Source organism: Rhinoderma darwinii, chromosome 7 (genome assembly GCF_050947455.1).
Source record: "Rhinoderma darwinii isolate aRhiDar2 chromosome 7, aRhiDar2.hap1, whole genome shotgun sequence".
Classification (NCBI taxonomy): Eukaryota; Metazoa; Chordata; class Amphibia; order Anura; family Rhinodermatidae; genus Rhinoderma; species Rhinoderma darwinii.
This window is the reverse complement of record NC_134693.1, coordinates 111424114-111445463: the sequence shown is the minus strand read 5'-3', so window position 1 is coordinate 111445463 and position 21350 is coordinate 111424114. Positions and strand designations below refer to the sequence as shown.

At 43.1% G+C, this 21350-nt stretch overlaps 2 protein-coding genes across 3 annotated transcripts in view; one reads left to right on the top strand and one right to left on the bottom strand.

The window, feature by feature from the left end:
* SYN2 (synapsin II) overlaps positions 1-21350 on the top strand; it is a 356436-nt gene that overhangs the window by 230274 nt on the left and 104812 nt on the right. The gene's annotated exons all lie outside the window — the stretch shown is intronic.
* Positions 1682-21350, bottom strand: part of TIMP4 (TIMP metallopeptidase inhibitor 4) — a 35388-nt gene continuing 15719 nt past the window's right edge. Inside the window, exons 2-5 of the mRNA XM_075832349.1 lie at positions 15060-15148; positions 8688-8802; positions 4367-4497; positions 1682-2721 (exon numbers count right to left, since the gene is read on the bottom strand). Coding sequence (XP_075688464.1) covers positions 2533-2721; positions 4367-4497; positions 8688-8802; positions 15060-15148 — 524 coding nt within the window. The 3' untranslated portion in view covers positions 1682-2532. The remainder of the gene's footprint in view (positions 2722-4366; positions 4498-8687; positions 8803-15059; positions 15149-21350) is intronic.

Here is a 21350-nt window from a genome sequence, read left to right as displayed (position 1 = left end):
TAGCATAGACATACAGTGACCAAAAATAACATATAATACTGTAGATGTAACGGCACCAAGGACAACAGAGCTACAAGACTACCAGATGTAAATCACAATAGAACTTTCCATCTTATTTGAGAATAAAGTTATCTTTCTGTTCTGATCGCATGTTCAGGTCTTGACTTAAAGAGAATCTATGCCCTATGTAAGGACAGCATATTACAGCTACATATGCAAATATATACAACAGCCTGCCAATCACCGCGAAAAGGGGCGGGGGAGCGCTTCCATCACAAATACAGCTGACTCAGCACTATGAGTACGTTGTATTCTTTCATTGCTCCTATTACCCAAATGGCGCAAAAATATTTTGAGCCATTTTGAATAGGAGTATGAACCTATAGCTGTTATATGCTGCACTTACATAGTACATTATATTCAGCTGACAGATCCACTTTAAAATCTCTTTAAAGAAGTTGTCCACTTTGAACAAATCCTGTTTTATTAGGAAGGCTACACAAAAATAAGCTAATCACAGGTTGTCCTGCTGCTGAAAACCCCAGCTATCAGCTGTCACCTGCGTAGAAACCTGGCAGTAGGTGCTTATTTCCCCTACAGCACCACCACAGGGGACATGAGGCATTACATGATGCCCAATGAAACCAATAATATGTCCATGTAATCCATGGACCTGCTGGATGTTCCAGTGAAAAAGATACTCTTTGTAGGTCACACTCCACTCCAGCTAATTGATGGAGGTCCCAATTGTAAGATTCCTTACAATGAACTCTCTAATAGGGTATTTCAAAATTGTGTTTTCCTAAACCAGACAACCCCTTTTAATTTTGCAAATTGCTGGGTGTCTTACTGGTTGACAGCAAAGAAAAGTAACATACATGCATAAAAGCAACACTTCTTTAGTTATTGTATGTGAATATTTATACATTATAGCTAAATATTCTACCAATACATCAAAACCTTTTAGAGATAGATGTAGTAGAATATTGCATGAATGTGTCTTCTTAAAGAAAAATACACTAACAATCATTACTTCTAATAAATAATCTATTATTTTGCGGCGAGTCTGCCAAATTACATTGATGTAAAATAATGTATTACTAATAATTTGTTTTACCATTTTAACATCCCAATTAAATCATAAATATACAGAGAAACAATTTGTATTTCACCAAACCCTTTTTTTCCACAGGATTCTAAATAGGATTAGGGTGAGGCCACATACAGCAGGCGTTGTGCGGCTAAGGCCGGATTTACACAAGCGTGTGCGTTTTGCACGCGCAAAAGGCACTTAACAGCTCCGTGTGTCATCACCATAAGATGCGTGGCTGCGTGATTTTCGCGCAGCCGCCATCATTATGACACTCTGTATGTTTGGAAACAGAAAAGCACGTGGTGCTTTTCTGTTTTCATTCATACTCTTTACTGCTCTTGCGCGAATCACGCGCGTCACACGAAAGTGCTTCCTTGTGCTGCGCCTGATTTTCACGCACCCATTGACTTCAATGGGTGCGTGATGCGCGAGAAATATACGCACAAATATAGGACATGTCTTGCGTTTCACGCAGCAGACATACGCTGCGTGAAAATCACGGACTGTCTGCACGGCCCCATAGACGAACATTGGTCCGTGCGAGGCACGTGAAAATCACGCGCGTTGCACGGACGTATTACACGCATGCAGCTTTCCCACAAGATCTTCCAGGGTTTTTTGACTGCATGATTTTTCTGGTAACAAAACGCCTGCGGCCATGACGATTCATGGTAAAACCGCATACAGTTGTGATCCAGAGCGTGGCCACACACCTGATATGTGTGGGCTCCCTCTCAGGCATCATGCACATAGTCATATTTTGTACAAAAAAGGGCACCCAGAGTGGGGCATCAGGCCTTTTTTCTTAATGCCACAAATTCAACAGTTTTTTGGGACCTTTTTCTTATGCAAACCAGAATCTGAACAAAAATCGAGGCATGCTGCATCACATGCCGTATTGCGGGTCTATTCTGCCATATTGCGTTGCTTCTAGGGAAAAATCTCTCCCGTTATTGGCACTCGACCGAAGTTATAATATGGCAGCACACGGAGTCCCTTTGGTTTCACAGTATGGAGACGCAGGGGACTCCTGGATGGCTCTGTCGTGTGCATTAGGCCTCATACTGTTAACTGAGAACCATCTGCAAACCGTTACATCTAAGGAGTTAATTAATACACAATAGAGTTTCCCAATTTCCTTCTAAATGTATATAAGCCATAGAGCAGAATTTTTTATTCCAAAAATGTATTTTCTAGGAAAATGAGAAAGAATCATCCTGATTGCTTCTCACGTCATTAATTTTCTTTATACATATATTTACATATGCTAAAATACTATTAAAGCATTCCTTTATTGATTTCCTTTATATTCTACCTGAAACCACCAACTCCACAATATCATTACACATTCTGTACAGTTTATTGTATTGTTTGTGATCCATTAGCTCCATCTGGTAGTTACAGCAGATAAAATGAGCCACAGGGGCCATCGCGAACATCTAAGGATGGCTGTTGTAAATAGACTTGTCAGGTATACTTGGGTACCAGCTGCAAGATCCATCTCTCCGTTTAATGCATGCAGAATTCTGGGCTCGCTGTCCATCTAGAGCATAATTCTTCTGCCAGTCTATCCAGGGACACTCATTTGGCGCAAGGTTTTCACAGATTTCCACGGCACACATTTTAATCTAGATATAAACCATTCAAATTTGTGATTAGGTTATAAAGTACTTAATAGACAATAACAAAGTGATTTGTAAAAACAGAAATAAATAGTAGAATTAAAATTATTATTTCAAATTAATATTGCCCTTTTGTTCCTGATAGCTATGAAAGGGATTTACTAAGCCAAATGCGCTCAAAAATGTGGGCAGGTTTAGAGTTTTCTAAATTAAATACATTGAAATATATGGATTTTAGGCTCCACTTTTTCTGACACAGCCCTGACATCTTACAATGAGGGTAGTCAGGGCAACAGATGTCATCATGACTTGTGACTACTGCTACCCGGCAGTGGCAATAAGGTGTAAGCGATAGTACACTCCTTATACTATGCCTTATATTTCGCTGACACCTTTAAATAGATGTCAGCATAATATAAGTAAATAGATCGGGCAGGCACAGTTGGTGGCATCACTCACCAGCGCCTGCCTGCCCACTACTGTCTAAAGTAGAAATAGAAACCATGGGGGAACGGAGGAGAGGTTAGTATTTTTTTTTATTTTTTTTAGGTTTTTTTTATGCTTAGACCAGTTCTTAATATCCCCCAAAGGGGACCCAGAGAGATTGGATGAGCCCTGGATAGTTGCATTAAAAGGGTGCTTTCACTTTAAGTTTATCTTCTAACATATCATTGAGACATGACTGAAAATCAGAACATAGCATCATGGAGGTTCTGTTAGTTGGAATGCTCAATTTCTCAGTGATAATATTCCTGATAGATATATATATACACTATATGTTGTACCGGGACCAAAATGCAGGGAATCAGTTGCAGTTGTAAAGGGGACTGGGATCAACCATAGTAGTTATTTACAGTAAAAGTACATTTTGAGAAATGATGTCTGCATTTGGAAAGGGAGATTACATTTTGCTTAAAGGGGTACTTTGGCTTTATAGGGGTACATGGAGTCCCGTGCCTCTTGGTACTACGGAGCTGCATGGACTAGATGTACGTGGAACAGGGTGCACTAATACGGCTCGATACAACCCAGATCCATAAACAGCCATGTACATGTGGCCCTCGACCTCATTCTGACGTGCATATTGTACCCGTGTTTAACTGTCTGTATACCTGATGTAACGTCTCCGTTCTACTGAATCGAACTTACAGCACTTTAGGGATCTTAATAAACCCTGAACAGTTCCAGAGATCTTGAAAATAGTGAGTAATCGAAATCTAAAGTATATTAGAAAGTTGCATAACCTTCCATTATAGCGTTTAAGCTTCATGTACATAAAACATAACTTTTAACATGAGGTTAGTATCGGACAATGCATTCTATAATCAAAGTTAAATGTGGAACTTTGACTCTTGTGGCCGGTTGAGTGGTTTTTTACATGCACTGTGCATATTCTCTATTCCTTGTTTTGGGAAAGGGTTTCTTAGGAAGGAATTGCGATCCTGTCTAAGGGACATAATATATACGGCACAGAGTATATACGGCACTACGAATAGTGACGTGCTCGAGTAGGACTCCAGTCCGTAATAATATTAATATAAAACTCGGCACAGCTGAGTCTTATATTAACATAATATATGTTACCGGCACAGAGCTGTAATATGGCCATTTTCATCTGTCAATAATAATAAGGAATATGAATAATACTTACTTTACACTCACATCCCAGGTGGTATCCCACATATGTTTGACTGAGACTCTTTATTTGGAATGCAGATAAGCTGTCCCAGGTGTAAACAAGACCACACAAATTAATGCGGACTCTATTGTCATAAATGTGGCCTTTAACAAATCAGAAAAAGAGCTGTCATAAAAAGCACTGCATATTCACAGTATGTATATAGGTACACATACACATCATCCACAGTAGATAGATAGAGAGATAGATAGATAGATAGATAGATAGATAGATAGATAGATAGATAGATAGATAGATAGATAGATAGATAGATAGATAGATAGATAGATAGATAGATAGATAGATAGATAGATAGATAGATTCTGTTGCAAACATTACCTACTTTGTACTGATCCTGAGTTACAACCTGTATTATAGCCCAGAGCTGCATTAACAATTCTGCCGGTTACTATTGGAAACAGACATGTTGACACAACCCTAACATCTTAGCTAATCTTTAATAATGCAGTAGGCAATGTTAAATACTTTTGTGTCAAAAAAGACAAAGATTATATGAGCAAGCTTATTTAAGCAAGATATAGTAAGCAAGTTTACAAAAAAAAAATAATTCAGTAGGGGAATTAGTTTTTCCTGCATGATATTGTCAGAGCAATAGGGGGCCCACTGCCCTCCACTTAGATTATTATTGTCACTTTTTACGTGTCACATCACAGTTTTTTCATACACAGAGCTAGTGATAACATTTGGGCTGCCTGCAGCTTCCATTAACTGCATAAACAATTTTACAGATCTCAATGAGTCCAATGGGAACTGTATTAATGCATGTACCCTTAGCTCCCTTTAGCGATGCCTGCAAGTAAGTTTTAAGGTTTTCCCACAAAGGATACTTATGACATATCCACAGGATGTGTCATAAATGTAAGATAGATGTGGGTCCCACCTCTGGGACCCACATCTATCTCTAGAACGGGGCCCCCTAAACCCCATTCTAACTTTTTGTGCTCTCACTGACTCCCGGCCACATCCTGATTCCATGGTTGGGAGATACGGAAACAACTCGCTGAGCTACGCTGTTTCTGTAACTCCCATCGTAGTGAATGGCGAGCTACGCTGTTTTCTCCTTCATGGTCCTGAAATCAGTCGGAACACCAAGAGGTAGAACGGAGTTTAGGGGCCCCGTTCTAGAGATAGGTGCGGGTCCCAGATGTGGGACCCGCATCTATCTGATATTTATGACATACCCTGTTGATATGTCATAAATGTACCTCGTGGGAAAACCCCTTTAATTCTATGACTGTGTATTAGGTATGAAGACAAGGCTGCAGTGACACACATCCATAGAGATGTCATGTCAGATAGTTGCATCTTTCAGTGGCTGTACACCGCAGTAATGTTATCCACAGTGATGTTTCAACCATAGGGATGTGGTGCTCCACTGCAGCAATTGGATGATGCAGCCGTGTGATATAATGTAATTACGGATGCTGGATAGTCATTCTAGAAGAATAGGCTGGACTGGATGGATTTATGTTTATTTTCAGTCTTACATGCTATGTGACTATTGTGCAGTGCATGGTTTTGTTCTGTTTTTGCAGGTTGGCAAAGTTTTTGTCAAGGTCCTGGAAAAATGAAAACTGAACATGGAAATGGAAACTGATAAAGTTTTTAAGTAAAAAGTAAAATGAAAAATCTGTATCTTAGGTAGTGAGGGTCCCATGACCCTTATTGCCCAGTGGCCCAGACGATTCTCACTTCGTCTCTGTCTAATATATAGACTTACTCATGATGGGAGTTTCCACCTCTAAAACCTTCAGATTATGATTGCAACCCTACCCCTCATAATGCTGTATCACACTTTTGTACAAGGACAGTATATTTCTTGGTTGTAACTCAAGATCAGTAAAAGTAAAGAAATGTATTTGAAAAGCTGTACACATTTTTATATTTCCATTTGGTAATATTAATAACATATTCTTTAAAAAGGTTAAAAGGTTTCATATAAATTAGACATGTCATAAAAATCTGATTGTTGGCGGTCCTGTAGATTTTGAGAATACATTTTTCCTGTTTTTGATTGATACTTACTTATTTTTGGGACTAACTTATTCCCCCAGTTGCCAAACAACCACTGATCTGACTTGTCATAAAAGTGTTTTTGGTCTGATCCACTCGAAGATCGCAACATATCCTCTGTGCCTCAAATTAGAAAGCAGCCAAATGCTTGTTTTCTCCCCAACCCCCCATGTGAATGTGTATTTTAGTGGGGAGAGGTAAATAAGCTGCTGCTTATCTACCGAGAAACAAAGGATCGGGCATGTTAAAATCCAACGTCCTTTATAACTCCAACATCTGCAATGGGGGACATGTACATTGGAATGTCTGCTCATCCCACCCAAATAAATGGGTTCAGCACACTTCAGCATAATTTGTATGACCAGCTGCATATGCACCTTGTATTACGCACCGTGGTATCTGGCAAACTTCTGACCCATCAGAACTAAACTAATCTGAATTTTTGTGTGTAAATGATCTATTGACTGTAAATTGCAGTCTGTAATTTCTTGATGGCCTTTAGGAGCAGCCACAAGAATTTGAACAATGTGCAATTAATTTTCAGCCCGTCTTAGTGTTAATTGTTCATAGTTTAAATAGCTTACAGTAAATTTTTCCAGGACCATAGAAAATACAAGATATGAGTTCACGTGTTCCTGTCATTTAAATTTTGTTTTCAGAAATCAATAGTGTATTCAAAGACGATAAGCCTTGTAATATGTTTTGTTACGGAAAAATGTATCTTTCTCCACTTATCAGACACCCCTAGACCTGGCTATTCTATTGTCTGTAACTGTTCAGAAAACCTGCACTCACTGAAAAACCATTACAACTATGGAACAGTTTTTCACTATGAGATCATATAACAGAGAGCAGAGGGGAAAGGGTGGGCCTGCCTGCACATGCATAATTTTCTTGTGGAACATCCTCTAGTAAGTATTATACCATCTCACACTAGTGACTGCTTAAGTCTTTTCAGTGTACACTTTCACTGAAACCACATTTCTTGGTGGGGGCAGATTTGTCATAGTATTGTGGATAGTAGAAGATGGGGAGCTTAACGAAGAGACTGATTAGAATCCTCTACACCAGTGTTTCCCAAACTGTGGGTCGTGACCCCCTGGGTGTCACGAGCCACTCACTGATGTCCCGGTTTCAACTGTTTTTCAGGACACAGATACAGTTGAATAAAAGGCTGGAGCAGGGAGCTGACGGCTCCTTGCTCAAGCATTCACTAAGCTGTGAGCCGCGAGAGGCTCGGCGCACACAGGCGCGATGTAGTGACATCGCGCCTGTCTGCGCTGAGCCACACGCTGCATAGACTGGAGGAGCCGAAGGATTTCCTCCACCCGTCGTGGGAACGGGCATAGGTGAGTATTTATTTTATTATTATTAGGCACTATTGGGGGTGTGTGGAGGCAGCTTCGGGGGCATTATACTGCTTTGGGGCATCTGTGGGGCATTATACTGTGAGGTGGCAGCTATGAGGGCTTTATACTGTGAGGTGGTAGCTATAGGATGCTTTATACTGTGAGGTGGCAGCTATGGGGGGCTTTATACTGTGTGGGGGCAGCTATCGGGGCATTATTCTGTGTGGGGGCAGCTATAGGGCATTAAACTGTGTGTGGCGCAGATATAGGGACATTATACTGTGTGTGGGCAGCTGTAGGGGCATTATCCTGTGTGGGGCCATCTATATGGGTATTATACTGTGTGGGGGCCCCTAAGGGGTAATTACACTGTGTGGGGGGGGGGGCACTTATTTGTGTTTCACCCCCCCTGTGCTAAAATGCCTCTGAAGGCCACTGATGGATGGGTCGGGTCACATGACCCACCATCAGCAGCCATAGTCGGGCCTCAGCGATACACAGCAGCAGGATACCTTGGGCCTTCGTGCACAATTTTCGTTGTTTATTATGGTGCAGGGGCTTACTTTTTGAAGTACCAGCATTTAACTACGAATGATATTGACATACAGAAGATGAAATGGGGCTAAGTACAGTAGTGGGGGGTTCCCAAACAAAAGTCTGGGCCAAAAGTGGGTCCAGTGCTCTACACACACAATGGCTTATTCTGCAAATCCGCTTATAATAATAGATACGCTTTAAGTCAATATGGTACAGTATAAATTACACATACAACAAACATACCATATTCCGCAGCAGTATACACTACATTCTTTGGTTTTATGATAAATGTTGTATTTTATCTACAGTATATGTTGGTAGAGAGAGGGCGGCTTTTTAAAACACAGCTTTAAAGTCTTTGGATGACATCTTACCTCCTAGAAGATATTCTCGTTTGTTGGCGACGTCCAACCTTACTCCACAAACAGAAGATTCAGATGGGGTGTACACATAATGTATATCTCTCATCTTCTCATATCCTTTAAATATCTATGAACATAATCAAGTGTTATTAAAGATATTCTCTGTAATCTACACTTAAAATCAACGGCAAAATACTAGTGAAAGTTGATGTCTGGTAGCTTTTTCTCCATGTTTTTATGAAATGTTGCTGTTCAGTATAATATTTGCTGAAGGATACCATTTGTTATGGAAGAGAATAAGCCCAGTTGCACACGACCAAATTTTTCACGGCATCCGACTGGAATTCGATAGTTTACACAGACCCATTCACTTTAGTGGGTAAATCTCCGATCTGTAGAAAGATAGAACATGTGCTATCGTTCCACGGATCACGGACGGGACTCGGGCAGCACACACGGTCATGTGCACAAGGGGTTTATACTGTTTCTATTATTTAGCTTTGCTGAAACTCATGCTGTTTATGTCATTTTCCGATTTTTTTGTTGGAAGGGTCCCCCAAAGTTAATTACAGGTTGTCCCACAGCTGAGATCCCCAGCGATCAGCTGTGATCTGTGGGGAAAGCCAGAAGCAAGTTTACTTTGCCTCTACAGGGAAAATGAAGCATCATACAATTTCTATAGAACTCTATGTACTGCCCATGATATATACGAATGTGCCGGGTCACCCAGGAAAGGCTGATGATTCCAACTTTTGAATAAATGTAACATAACTTTTTTATGGATAATTCTTTTTCACATGAGGTTCACCACCTACACTACCGTTCAAAAGTTTAGGGTCACTTAGAAATTTCCTTATTTTTGAAAGAAAAGCACAGTTTTTTTCAGTGAAGATAACATTAAATTGATCAGAAATACACTCTATATATTGTTAATGTGCTAAATGACTATTCTAGCTGCAAACGTCTGGTTTTTAATGCAATATCTACATAGGTGTATTGAGGCCCATTTCCAGCAACCATCACTCCAGTGTTCTAATGGTACATTGTGTTTGCTAACTGTGTTAGAAGGCTAATGGATGATTAGAAAACACTTGAAAACCCTTGTGCAATTATGTTAGCACCGCTGTAAACAGTTTTGCTGTTTAGAGGAGCTATAAAATTGACCTTCCTTTGAGCTAGTTGAGAATCTGGAGCATTACATTTGTGGGTTCGATTAAACTCTCAAAATGGCTAGAAAAAGAGAGCTTTCATGTGAAACTCGACAGTCTATTCTTGTTCTTAGAAATGAAGGCTATTCCATGCGAGAAATTGCCAAGAAACTGAAGATTTCCTACAACGGTGTGTACTACTCCATTCAGAGGACAGCACACACAGGCTCTAACCAGAGTAGAAAGAGAAGTGAGAGGCCCCGCTGCACAACTGAGCAACAAGACAAGTACATTAGAGTCTCTAGTTTGAGAAATAGACGCCTCACAGGTCCTCAACTGGCAGCTTCATTAAATAGTACCCGCAAAACGCCAGTGTCAACGTCTACAGTGAAGAGACGACTCCGGGATGCTGGCCTTCAGGGCAGAGTGGCAAAGAAAAAGCCATATCTGAGACTGGCTAATAAAAGGAAAAGATTAATATGGGCAAAAGCACACAGACATTGGACAGAGGAAGATTGGAAAAAAGTGTTATGGACAGACGAATCGAAGTTTGAGGTGTTTGGATGACACAGAAGAACATTTGTGAGACGCAAAACAACTGACAAGATACTGGAAGAGTGCCTGACGCCATCTGTCAAGCATGGTGGAGGTAATGTGATGGTCTGGTGTAATGACGGGGTAGGGAGACAGACAGGTGAGCCCTAATCTACCCGCCACTCAGTCCCTGCCTACTTGCAATGGCCCGTCCTAGGCGACGGCGTACAACTGGGCGACGGTCCCTACCCTCAATAAGTGCACGACAGACAAACAGACAAGGGTACACAGAAGCTAAGGGAAATGGGACAGTTGCCCACGGCAACACAGTGAGCAAGAAGAGTAGTGAACGAGCCGAGTCAAACCAGGAGTGCACGAGGTACAAATCACAGAGCAGGAGCGTAGTTAGTAAAGCCAGGGTCAAAAATGAAGCAAGGTCAATAATTACAGCAGGAGAAGCAGAGCCAGGAAACAGAAAAGAATCACAGGCAAAGGAGGAGCAGGAAATGCAGTTATAAATAGACAGAGGGCGGGAGCTAGCTCCGTCTGGCCAGGCTGTGATAGGCTCTCCCTCTCCTCAGCCTCCCAGCCTGACTGGTAGAAGATCGTGTCACTCTCTCAGACTTAGGAGCAGGTGCAGACTGATTACCCACGGGCGTCGACATAGAAGCTGTGTCTGGCAGATCCTTTACATCTGGGGTTGCTTTGGTGCTGATAAAGTGTGAGATTTGTACAAGGTAAAAGGGATTTTTAATAAGGAAGACTATCACTCCATTTTGCAACGCCATGCCATACCCTGTGGACAGCGCTTGATTGGAGCCAATTTCATCCTACAACAGGACAATGACCCAAAGCACACCTCCAAATTATGCAAGAACTATTTAGGGAAGAAGCAGGCAGCTGGTATTCTATCTGCAATGGAGTGGCCAGCGCAGTCACCAGATCTCAACCCCATAGAGCTGTTGTGGGAGCAGCTTGACCGTATGGTACGCAAGAAGTGCGCATTAAGCCAATCCAACTTGTGGGAGGGGCTTCTGGAAGCATGGGGTGAAATTTCTCCCGATTGCCTCAGCAAATTAACAGCTAGAATGCCAAAGGTCTGCAATGCTGTAATTGCTGCAAATGGAGCATTCCATGACGAAAGCAAAGTTTGAAGGAGAAAATTATTATTTCAAATAAAAATCATTATTTCCAACCTTGTCAATGTCTTGACTATATTTTCTAGTCATTTTGCAACGCAATTGATAAATATAAGTGTGAGTTTTCATGGAAAACACAAAATTGTCTGGGTGACCCCAAACTTTTGAACTGTAGTGTACATTTATATTTTTAAGATCTGATTGCGGGCTGAGGTGGGAAATTGCATGGGTGACTGCCTCAAGGCTGCTGGATTTGACGCTTTTTCATGAGCTGCAGCTCCCTATGCCCACCCACCACTGGTTGACCGTTTTCTCCATATGCACAATGATAGGGAGAAATCTGTCAGTCAGCGGCAGAGGGAGTGGTTGTTTAGGAATAAGCGTGACTCTTCTCTGACTGCGCTGGACGCGCGCTGCAAGGACTAAAGTTCTCCAAAATGACAAAACAATAGCATATAAGTGACATATCTCTGAAATCAGAGTGTCTGTCACTATTTTATGCTGTCCTCGGTATGACCTTGTGCCTCAAGGATGCTAATCGCCTGCCACCGGCTCATACTGTGCCTTCGTGTGCATTTGTATACTTCAGTGTAAAATCAGAAGGTTTTTATCCACAGATGTGGTGGGAATACATGAATACATGAATTTTTTTTTTAGCATGTACCAATGCTCACTGTATTAGAGTTTTTCCCCTTAGAAACATTGCTTCTAGTGAAGAATACCACGTGGCAGTGGCGTAACTACCGCCGTAGCAGCAGTAGCGGCTGCTACGGGGCCCGCGGCATGAGGGGGCCCGTGTCGCCCACCGGCACGGGCCCCCACCATGGCCGGAGGCTCCGCTAGCAGCCGCTATGGCTGCTACAGCGGGACGCCACTGAACACTACGGGAGGTATATCCCCGCTCTGCCATTAAACAAAAGACATGTATCCCCTATCCACAGGACAGGGGATACATGTGTGATCGCTGGCAGCGATAGGGAGAACGGGGGACTGAAAGTCCCCTGAAGTTCTCCATCACAAAACTCGGACTTCCGGGGTCTGTGTCGGCAGCTCCGGAGAAATGAATGGAGCGCCGGTCCCGCTTGTGCGCATGCGTGACCAGCGCTCCTTTCATTTTTAGTGAGCTGCGCAGACGCCGGAGTCAGAGGTTAGTCATGGAGAACTTCAGGGGGACTTTCAGTCCCCCGTTCTCCCTATCGATGCCAGCGATCACACATGTCTCCCCTATCCTGTGGATAGGGGATATATGTATTTTATTAGGACACACTGTAGGTCGCATTTTTTTGGGAGGGGGGACGCTGTATGGCGTTCCCTACAGGGGGGGGCTGTATGGCATTCCCTACAGGGGGGGCTGTATGGCGTTCCCTACAGGGGGGGCTGTATGGCGTTCCCTACAGGGGGGGACGCTGTATGGAGTTCCCTACAGGGGGGGGCTGTATGGTGTTTCCTACAGGGGGGGGGCTGTATGGCGTTCCCTATAGGGGGGACGACGCTGTATGGCGTTTCCTACAGGGGGGCTGTATGGCGTTCCCTACAGGGGGGGGGGCTGTATGGCGTTCCCTACAGGGGGGACGACGCTGTATGGCGTTCCCTACAGGGGGGGACGCTGTATGGCGTTCCCTACAGGGGGGGGACGCTGTATGGCGTTCCCTACAGGGGGGGACGCTGTATGGCGTTCCCTACAGGGGGGGCTGTATGGCGTTCCCTACAGACCCCCCGTAGGGAACGCCATACAGACTCCCTGTAGGTAACGCCATACAGTCTCCCCTGTAGATAACGCCAGACAGCCCCCCCATAGATAACGCCATACAGTCCCCCCTCTAGATAACGCCATACAGCCCCCTCTGTAGATAGCGCCATACAGTCCCCCCTGTAGATAGCGCCATACAGCCCCCCTGTAGATAGTGCCATACAGCCCCCCTCTGTAGGGAACGCCATACAGTCCCCCCTCTAGATAACGCCATACAGCCCCCTCTGTAGATAGTGCCATACAGTCCCCCCTGTAGATAGCGCCATACAGCCCCCCTGTAGATAGTGCCATACAGTCCCCCCTGTAGGGAATGCCATACAGTCCCCCCCTGTAGGGAACGCCATACAGTCCCCCCCCCTGTAGGGAACGCCATACAGTCCCCCCTGTAGGGAACGCCATACAGTCCCCCCTGTATGGAACGCCATACATTCCCCCTGTAGGGAACGCCATACGGTCCCCCTGTAGATAACACCATAAAGCCCCCTCTGTAGATAGCGCCATACAGTCCCCCCTGTAGATAGCGTCATACAGCCCCCCTGTAGATAGCGCCATACAGACCCCACTGTAGATATCTACAAAGGGGGCTGTATGGCGTTATCTACAGGGGGGCTGTATGGCGTTATCAAAAGGGGGGGTTTGTAAAAAAGGCACTATCTACAAGGGGGGGGGGAGTTGTGTGACACCTGGGGAGGGGGGGCCCCAGTCAAAAGTTTGCTATGGGGCCCAGTCTTTCCTAGTTACGCCCCTGCCACGTGGCACACACATTGCCTACAGGTCAGTAATATGTATCCATTTGCCGTGTGCACTGACAATTCTTATCTTCATTTCAGTAGTAGATTTTGGTATTGCAATGTGAAGGACATAACAGTGTTGAAGAGATGAGGACAGGTTATAGCATAAGGCTCTATTCACACATTCAGACAATCCTGCTTTTCTGTATTTTTGATGTGAAGAATAGCGGAGTCAGCATGGCTTCTTGCTATGAAAAATACTGGAAGATTGATGGACCCCATTAGGGTCCATCAGTGTCAGTTTGGATCCATTTGAAAACCGACCTCTCCACAACTCAATACCCAACCGTCTCAACCCTTCTGGCATAAATAAACGCAATAAATTAAATTCAGTTAATTATTTTTTTTACTAAATACGTAATTTAAACACAATCATTACAGGCAGTCAAAAACCGGAAAAAGCCGTTGGGTGAAATGCGGGTTGGTGTTTGTAGCGGAGGCCGATACCTATTGCTGTATACTATGCCCCAGTCAGGTTGGTAGCTTATATTATTTGATTTATTGAACCTAGTCTCATTGTGGTTTACTTCACTATATGGGTGCCATGACTGTACAATAATAGCTAATCCATTGGGATATCCAATAGGTCTAGATATGCACTTGCGACTGTACTATACCCCAGCTATGTGTATGTTCTAATCAATTACACATTGACATATATTGATTTCAATAACTCTTATCTAATTTATGTATTATTAGTGGGAAAGATGTTAGCCTCCTTCCTCCGTCATATATTTAAAGGTTTTTAACTGCCTGTGATGGTTGTGTCTATATTATATATGCAATAGAGATATTAATGTTGGCTTTAATTTATGGTGCTTATTTATGCCAGAAGGGCTTTGTAGGCGATCTATCCCACCATTAACACTAGTGTAAGCAAAGCCTTAGCAATATGCTTTATGTTGTGAAGCCACAAGTAAGGATTTCACAAGTAGAAAGGAAGTAGAGAAAGCTGGAGGCATTGTAATTGAAAGGTTAATAATGATTTTTAAAGTGAATAAAGCATGATAAAAATGAAATACCTTGATCACTTTGATCTCATACTGGACTGTACTGTCATAGGAGTTTGTGGAGGGAATGATCTTTTCACCAATTACTCTTGCACGAACCACTAAAACAAAAGAAACAGTAACAACAAAGGTTAATAATCATATTTTTTACATAAAAATGACTTTAGTTAGTTCTTTAGTGTACTAAGAAGACATCGGGGCCCTCTCAGAATGAGTTCACTCAATTAGAGCATATTCACACGCGAAAGATTTGTTGCAGAAATTTCTGCGACTGTCCCATTCATCTGAATAGTGTTCACCGCCTGGAAGAACGATTAAAAAGTAAGTTTATTGGTTAAATTCATAAAATTGTGGCTCTACTAGCCGTTGATGCCAGACCAGGCTAAAGCAAGAGATTGCGACACGATAGGTGGTGTGGAGTGATAAATGTCTCTTTCACCCCAAAGAAACCACCTATCTATTTATTGTATAATAACGCTATATCTTTGCCATTAATAATTGTCTATCTAAACCTACGCGTTTCATCATCACATGTAAAGTGATGCTTCCTCAGGGATTGATAGATTTGGATTATTTCAAATATCGAGGTGATAACAATATAACAGCACTGGATAGCACTGTTTTTGTGCTGATTCATAGTCTCCAGACGCATGCACGGCACTGATGCATTGGCCGTACACGCGCCGGGAAAACTAAGGGCTTAAAAAGGCTAAGAGCCCGCCCTCCAAAGGTAGTCCCCTAGGTAAACCGCCAATCCGCATATTACACGGCAACTAGTGACGTGCCGGAGGCGGGGTCCCGAGGGCCTAGCAACCGATGGAGGTTCCTGGACGACAAAAGCGTCCATGGTAACTGGGGGACGCTAGACGCGGCTCCTGAGTTGTCAAATGACAAGAATACATCGTGTGGATATAATGGTAACATACGGCCCTGTAGAAAAGGGCCGTGTTAATACATGGGGAGGAGCTCAATCGTAGGGGGAATCGTCTCACTCCGAGACTGACTCCCCAAAGTACCATAATTCTACCCCATATCCGTCCAAGATCAAAAATGGGTAGTATCCCATCACATAATAAGCATGAGTAGAAGAGAGATTGCGGCCAACCCGTACTAAATAGACCTAGGGAGGGCGCAACGTCAGATTATTTTGCGGCTAATGGTAAAATGTTCAATAGCGCACTATTGGCAACCAAGAAAAATACCCATGTCGTATTTAAGATGTATATATCCAATAGTGTCAATGACCCATGTAAAACCCTGTATGAAAAACGCGACACAAAAAACCGCGGTAAAACCGCATGGTGTGCATAAGAACAGAGGTATAGATAGAGAGTAGCATGTCTAGGTATGTTAAAATGAAGTCTATGGTACATTGTATACATGCCCAGACTGAACATAAGGTAAAATAGTGCAGTTAGAGGAAACACGAATAGGAGATTTGTTCATTAATGCCTTGCGGACTAACAGTCTGCAATCTGAATATCCATTCAGCCTCTTTTTGGAGTATTTTCCTGTCCAGGTCCCCCCCTCTAGGGAGGGGTCTCACATGTTCTATACCCTGGAAGACCAAGGATGTAGCATCCCTGTCATGACAGGACCACACATGTCTTGCTACTGGGGTATCTACTTTCCTTCTGACGTCACCAATGTGGTCCCGTATCCTTCTCCTGAATTCCCTTTTGGTCTTTCCCACGTATTGTAGGCCACATTTACATGTCATGAGATAAACAATACCCTTTGTTTTACAATTTATGAATGACCTGTTGTCAAAGGTCTTGCCAGTGTGAGTACTTGTAAAATTCTTACTGCATAGTATGGATTCGCAGGGTATAGAACATGTGAGACCCCTCCCTAGAGGGGGGGACCTGGACAGGAAAATACTCCAAAAAGAGGCTGAATGGATATTCAGATTGCAGACTGTTAGTCCGCAAGGCATTAATGAACAAATCTCCTATTCGTGTTTCCTCTAACTGCACTATTTTACCTTATGTTCAGTCTGGGCATGTATACAATGTACCATAGACTTCATTTTAACATACCTAGACATGCTACTCTCTATCTATACCTCTGTTCTTATGCACACCATGCGGTTTTACCGCGGTTTTTTGTGTCGCGTTTTTCATACAGGGTTTTACATGGGTCATTGACACTATTGGATATATACATCTTAAATACGACATGGGTATTTTTCTTGGTTGCCAATAGTGCGCTATTGAACATTTTACCATTAGCCGCAAAATAATCTGACGTTGCGCCCTCCCTAGGTCTATTTAGTACGGGTTGGCCGCAATCTCTCTTCTACTCATGCTTATTATGTGATGGGATACTACCCATTTTTGATCTTGGACGGATATGGGGTAGAATTATGGTACTTTGGGGAGTCAGTCTCGGAGTGAGACGATTCCCCGTACGATTGAGCTCCTCCCCATGTATTAACACGGCCCTTTTCTACAGGGCCGTATGTTACCATTATATCCACACGATGTATTCTTGTCATTTGACAACTCAGGAGCCGCGTCTAGCGTCCCCCAGTTACCATGGACGCTTTTGTCGTCCAGGAACCTCCATCGGTTGCTAGGCCCTCGGGACCCCGCCTCCGGCACGACACTAGTTGCCGTGTAATATGCGGATTGGCGGTTTACCTAGGGGACTACCTTTGGAGGGCGGGCTCTTAGCCTTTTTAAGCCCTTAGTTTTCCCGGCGCGTGTACGGCCAATGCATCAGTGCCGTGCATGCGTCTGGAGACTATGAATCAGCACAAAAACAGTGCTATCCAGTGCTGTTATATTGTTATCACCTCGATATTTGAAATAATCCAAATCTATCAATCCCTGAGGAAGCATCACTTTACATGTGATGATGAAACGCGTAGGATTTAGATAGACAATTATTAATGGCAAAGATATAGCGTTATTATACAATAAATAGATAGGTGGTTTCTTTGGGGTGAAAGAGACATTTATCACTCCACACCACCTATCGTGTCGCAATCTCTTGCTTTAGCCTGGTCTGGCATCAACGGCTAGTAGAGCCACAATTTTATGAATTTAACCAATAAACTTACTTTTTAATCGTTCTTCCAGGCGGTGAACTATATTGAATATTGAACGACATACACTATCTAATTTCAGTCATCTGAATAGTGCTTGCAGAAATCCATGCACATCCTGCAGAAATGTCTACATTGTAAGCATACCCTTCAAGTGTAACTAAACGTTCAACAAATGTCTGACATGTCAGAAGTTTTGATTGGTGGGGGTCCGAGCACTGAGACTCCCCACCAATCGCTGAAACTAAGCAGCAGAAGCACTCCTTTCTGTTCGGCTTTTTCTGGAAAGCCGATGTAGCGGAGTACGGTCTCATAGACTTTCTATTGAGTCTGTACACCGCTACATCAATCTCCTGAAAAAGCCGAACAGAAACGAAGCGGCTGAGCGAGCACACAAGTGCTTCTGTCGCTTTGTTTTAGCGATTGGTGGGGGTCTAAGTGCTCAGACCCTCACCAATCAAAACTTCTGACATGTCAGAAGTTTGTTGAACGTTTAGTTGCACTTTAAGACTGGTGTACACAGGCAGATTTTGGCTATAACAAGTTTCGATTCAAGATATAACAAGTCGATTGGCACTCTTTAACAGGCCCTTTTACATGGGCCAATGCTTTCTTTAAGGGGACGAACGATTGTTAATACGATTTTGCGGTCCCCATCAGTTTGCATTAGTGTCGGCAACACATCCCCTTTTACATGGGGAGATCTTCTGCTGATAACGATGATTTTATAGGCTGCATAAATGATGATGTGAACAGCTGACTAACGTACGTATGCTCATTTGTTGGCTGATCGCTGCCATGTTTACACTGAAGAGTAATCGGGAATGCGTGTTCATAAGAATGGTTGTTCGGCCAATTATTGGCCCATGTAAATTGGCCTTTAGAGGTTTAACGATTTTACTGACATCGTAGAAAAAGTTTATACCTCCTGTAAAAACAGAAAACGTAACAATTAAGTCTTGAATCCTTATGTCTAGTAACTGTGTACAATAGCGGGGGTCCGTGGGAAATGAGACTTTCACTGGGCATGCAGAGGATGGTGTGAACTCATGGTGTCACCAAGGGATTTGACATGGGGCTAAACCGGGGAGTGAAGTCTAAAGGGACCCCATGTATTTAGCCTTTAACCTATATACAGAAATCAGGACTTTGCTGCTGGGGGACCGCAGGTCGCTACCCCCAGAGTAGTTTCCCTTGGCATCGACCAACGTTAACAGACGTAACTCAAAATCAGCAGGCAGAATGCAAGGTCAGGTATAGCAATAGTCAGGGCACGCGGCAGACGGGCACTCACGGTTGATAGAGCAAAAGTTCAGGGCAGGCAGCAGAGTTTCATCACAGGTTACAAACACAATAGTTTAGGGCAGGCAGCAGGCAGGATAGTCAATAGTACACGCTAAGGTCAATCACATAAAATCCAACAAAGTATAAACCAGGGTATTACTAGACAGACTAGGATGAACCTAATTGCTGAGGCAAGGATAGGAATATGAGGTACCTTTTTATACCCTGAGAAAGAAGGATGGAAATTTGGCATGCACTGGCCCTATAAGGGTATGTTCACACAGCTTATTTTCGGCCGTTTTTTCGGGCCTTAAACGGCCGAGAAAACGGATGCAGAACGCCTCCAATCATCTGCCCATTGATTTCAATGGGAAAAACGGCTTTCTGTTCCGACGGGCTGTTATTTTACGCGGCCGTTTTGAAAAAGACACCCCGTAAAAAGAAGTGCATGTCACTTCTTGAGCCTTTTTGGAGCCGTTTTTCATTGACTTCATAGAAAAAAAGCTTCAAAAATGGCCGTAAAAAACACAGCGAAAAACGCGAGTTGCTAAAAAAAACGGCTGAAAATCAGGAGCTGTTTTCCCTTCAAAACAGCTCCGTATTTTAAGACGTTTTTTGCTAAGCGTGTGAACATACCCTAAGAGTAGTCGGGTCAGCGCGCTTGCACTAAGTGCAGAAGGAGAGCAGCGGTGGTGGAGAGTGCGTCCAATCTGGAGAGATGGAGGGACGTGGCAGCCAGGAGCCAGAGGACGGCGTGGAGAGGTAAGTATATGGCAGCGACGGGGAGCTGCGGCCGTTACAGTGGGATCTGGCTCCTGAGACCCTCAGCAGATATCTGATTTTGCCAGGGGAATATATATATAATATACATGCAGTATTACATAGTGGCCATTTAGAGTCCTCCAGAGCATGAGTTGCTGCTTGTTGGCCGTTCCCTGTTCTGACTTCATATCACCTAACAAAGCATATAAACGGGTTTTCTATGATGCTATAACCCCTTGAAGGTCAGTTGCTTGTGCTTCAGAGTTTTCCTACCTTTCGTTTTTGGCACAGGAAGTAACTGTCTCACAGCTACCATTCTCAGCCAAATTATCTCTATTGGGAAACCATCCTCCGTGTCTCCCCCCAGTAAGATCCTTCGTCACCCATCTATGAATGTGCTTGATGGAAACCTTTGGCGTGTCATACATACATTTGGTGTCAGGCGACAAAAGTATATTTGTCCATTAGAGATGTACCAGACAGACTAGAACCTTCGTCCTAATTTATCATCTATAAAGTACTTTTTTTTTTTTTTTTTTTTTAAAAAGAGTTGAAAAACATGGAATGCTGGAACATGTGATTCGATGATGACATCAGTGCAGGAGGAAGTAACTAGCTTCTCCTCCTACTTGAGAATTCAATACAGTTGGTAGCCCGTTTTTTCCAGGAACAATGCCACTCTTGTTTATGGGCTGTGACTGGTATTGCAGCTTTGCCTCATTAAGGTGAATGGGGCTGAGTTGCAATACCAAACACAACCCATGTTCAAGAGTGGCGCTATTTATTACAAGAAAAAAAAACAGCCTTTTTTTCTAATCTCATACAACCGTTGCTTTACCACAGTCCCCTTCTTCCAGTGCAGTTAGCTATGGTTGTAGCGCTGTCACACACTTCATCAGAAGGGTTACTTTTACACATTTCTTTGCAGATTTTATTATGTATAGCATGTACAATCTGATTCACGCCTGCATTAGCATGATGGCTGTCGTTTTTCATACATTTTAGTCACATTTATCAGCTAAGACACCTTTTTAATGGACAGTAAATGAGGAGGCTGTTTTGTTATGTTCTGCATAATTAACTCTGCAGGCGATTAGAGAATAATTAAACCAGCTGAGGTTATTGCTTCATTTTGTAAATGGAGACATATGTCTTTGATATGGCAAGTAATGCCTCTTTATTACCAAAAAAGTTGCTCTGTAAACACT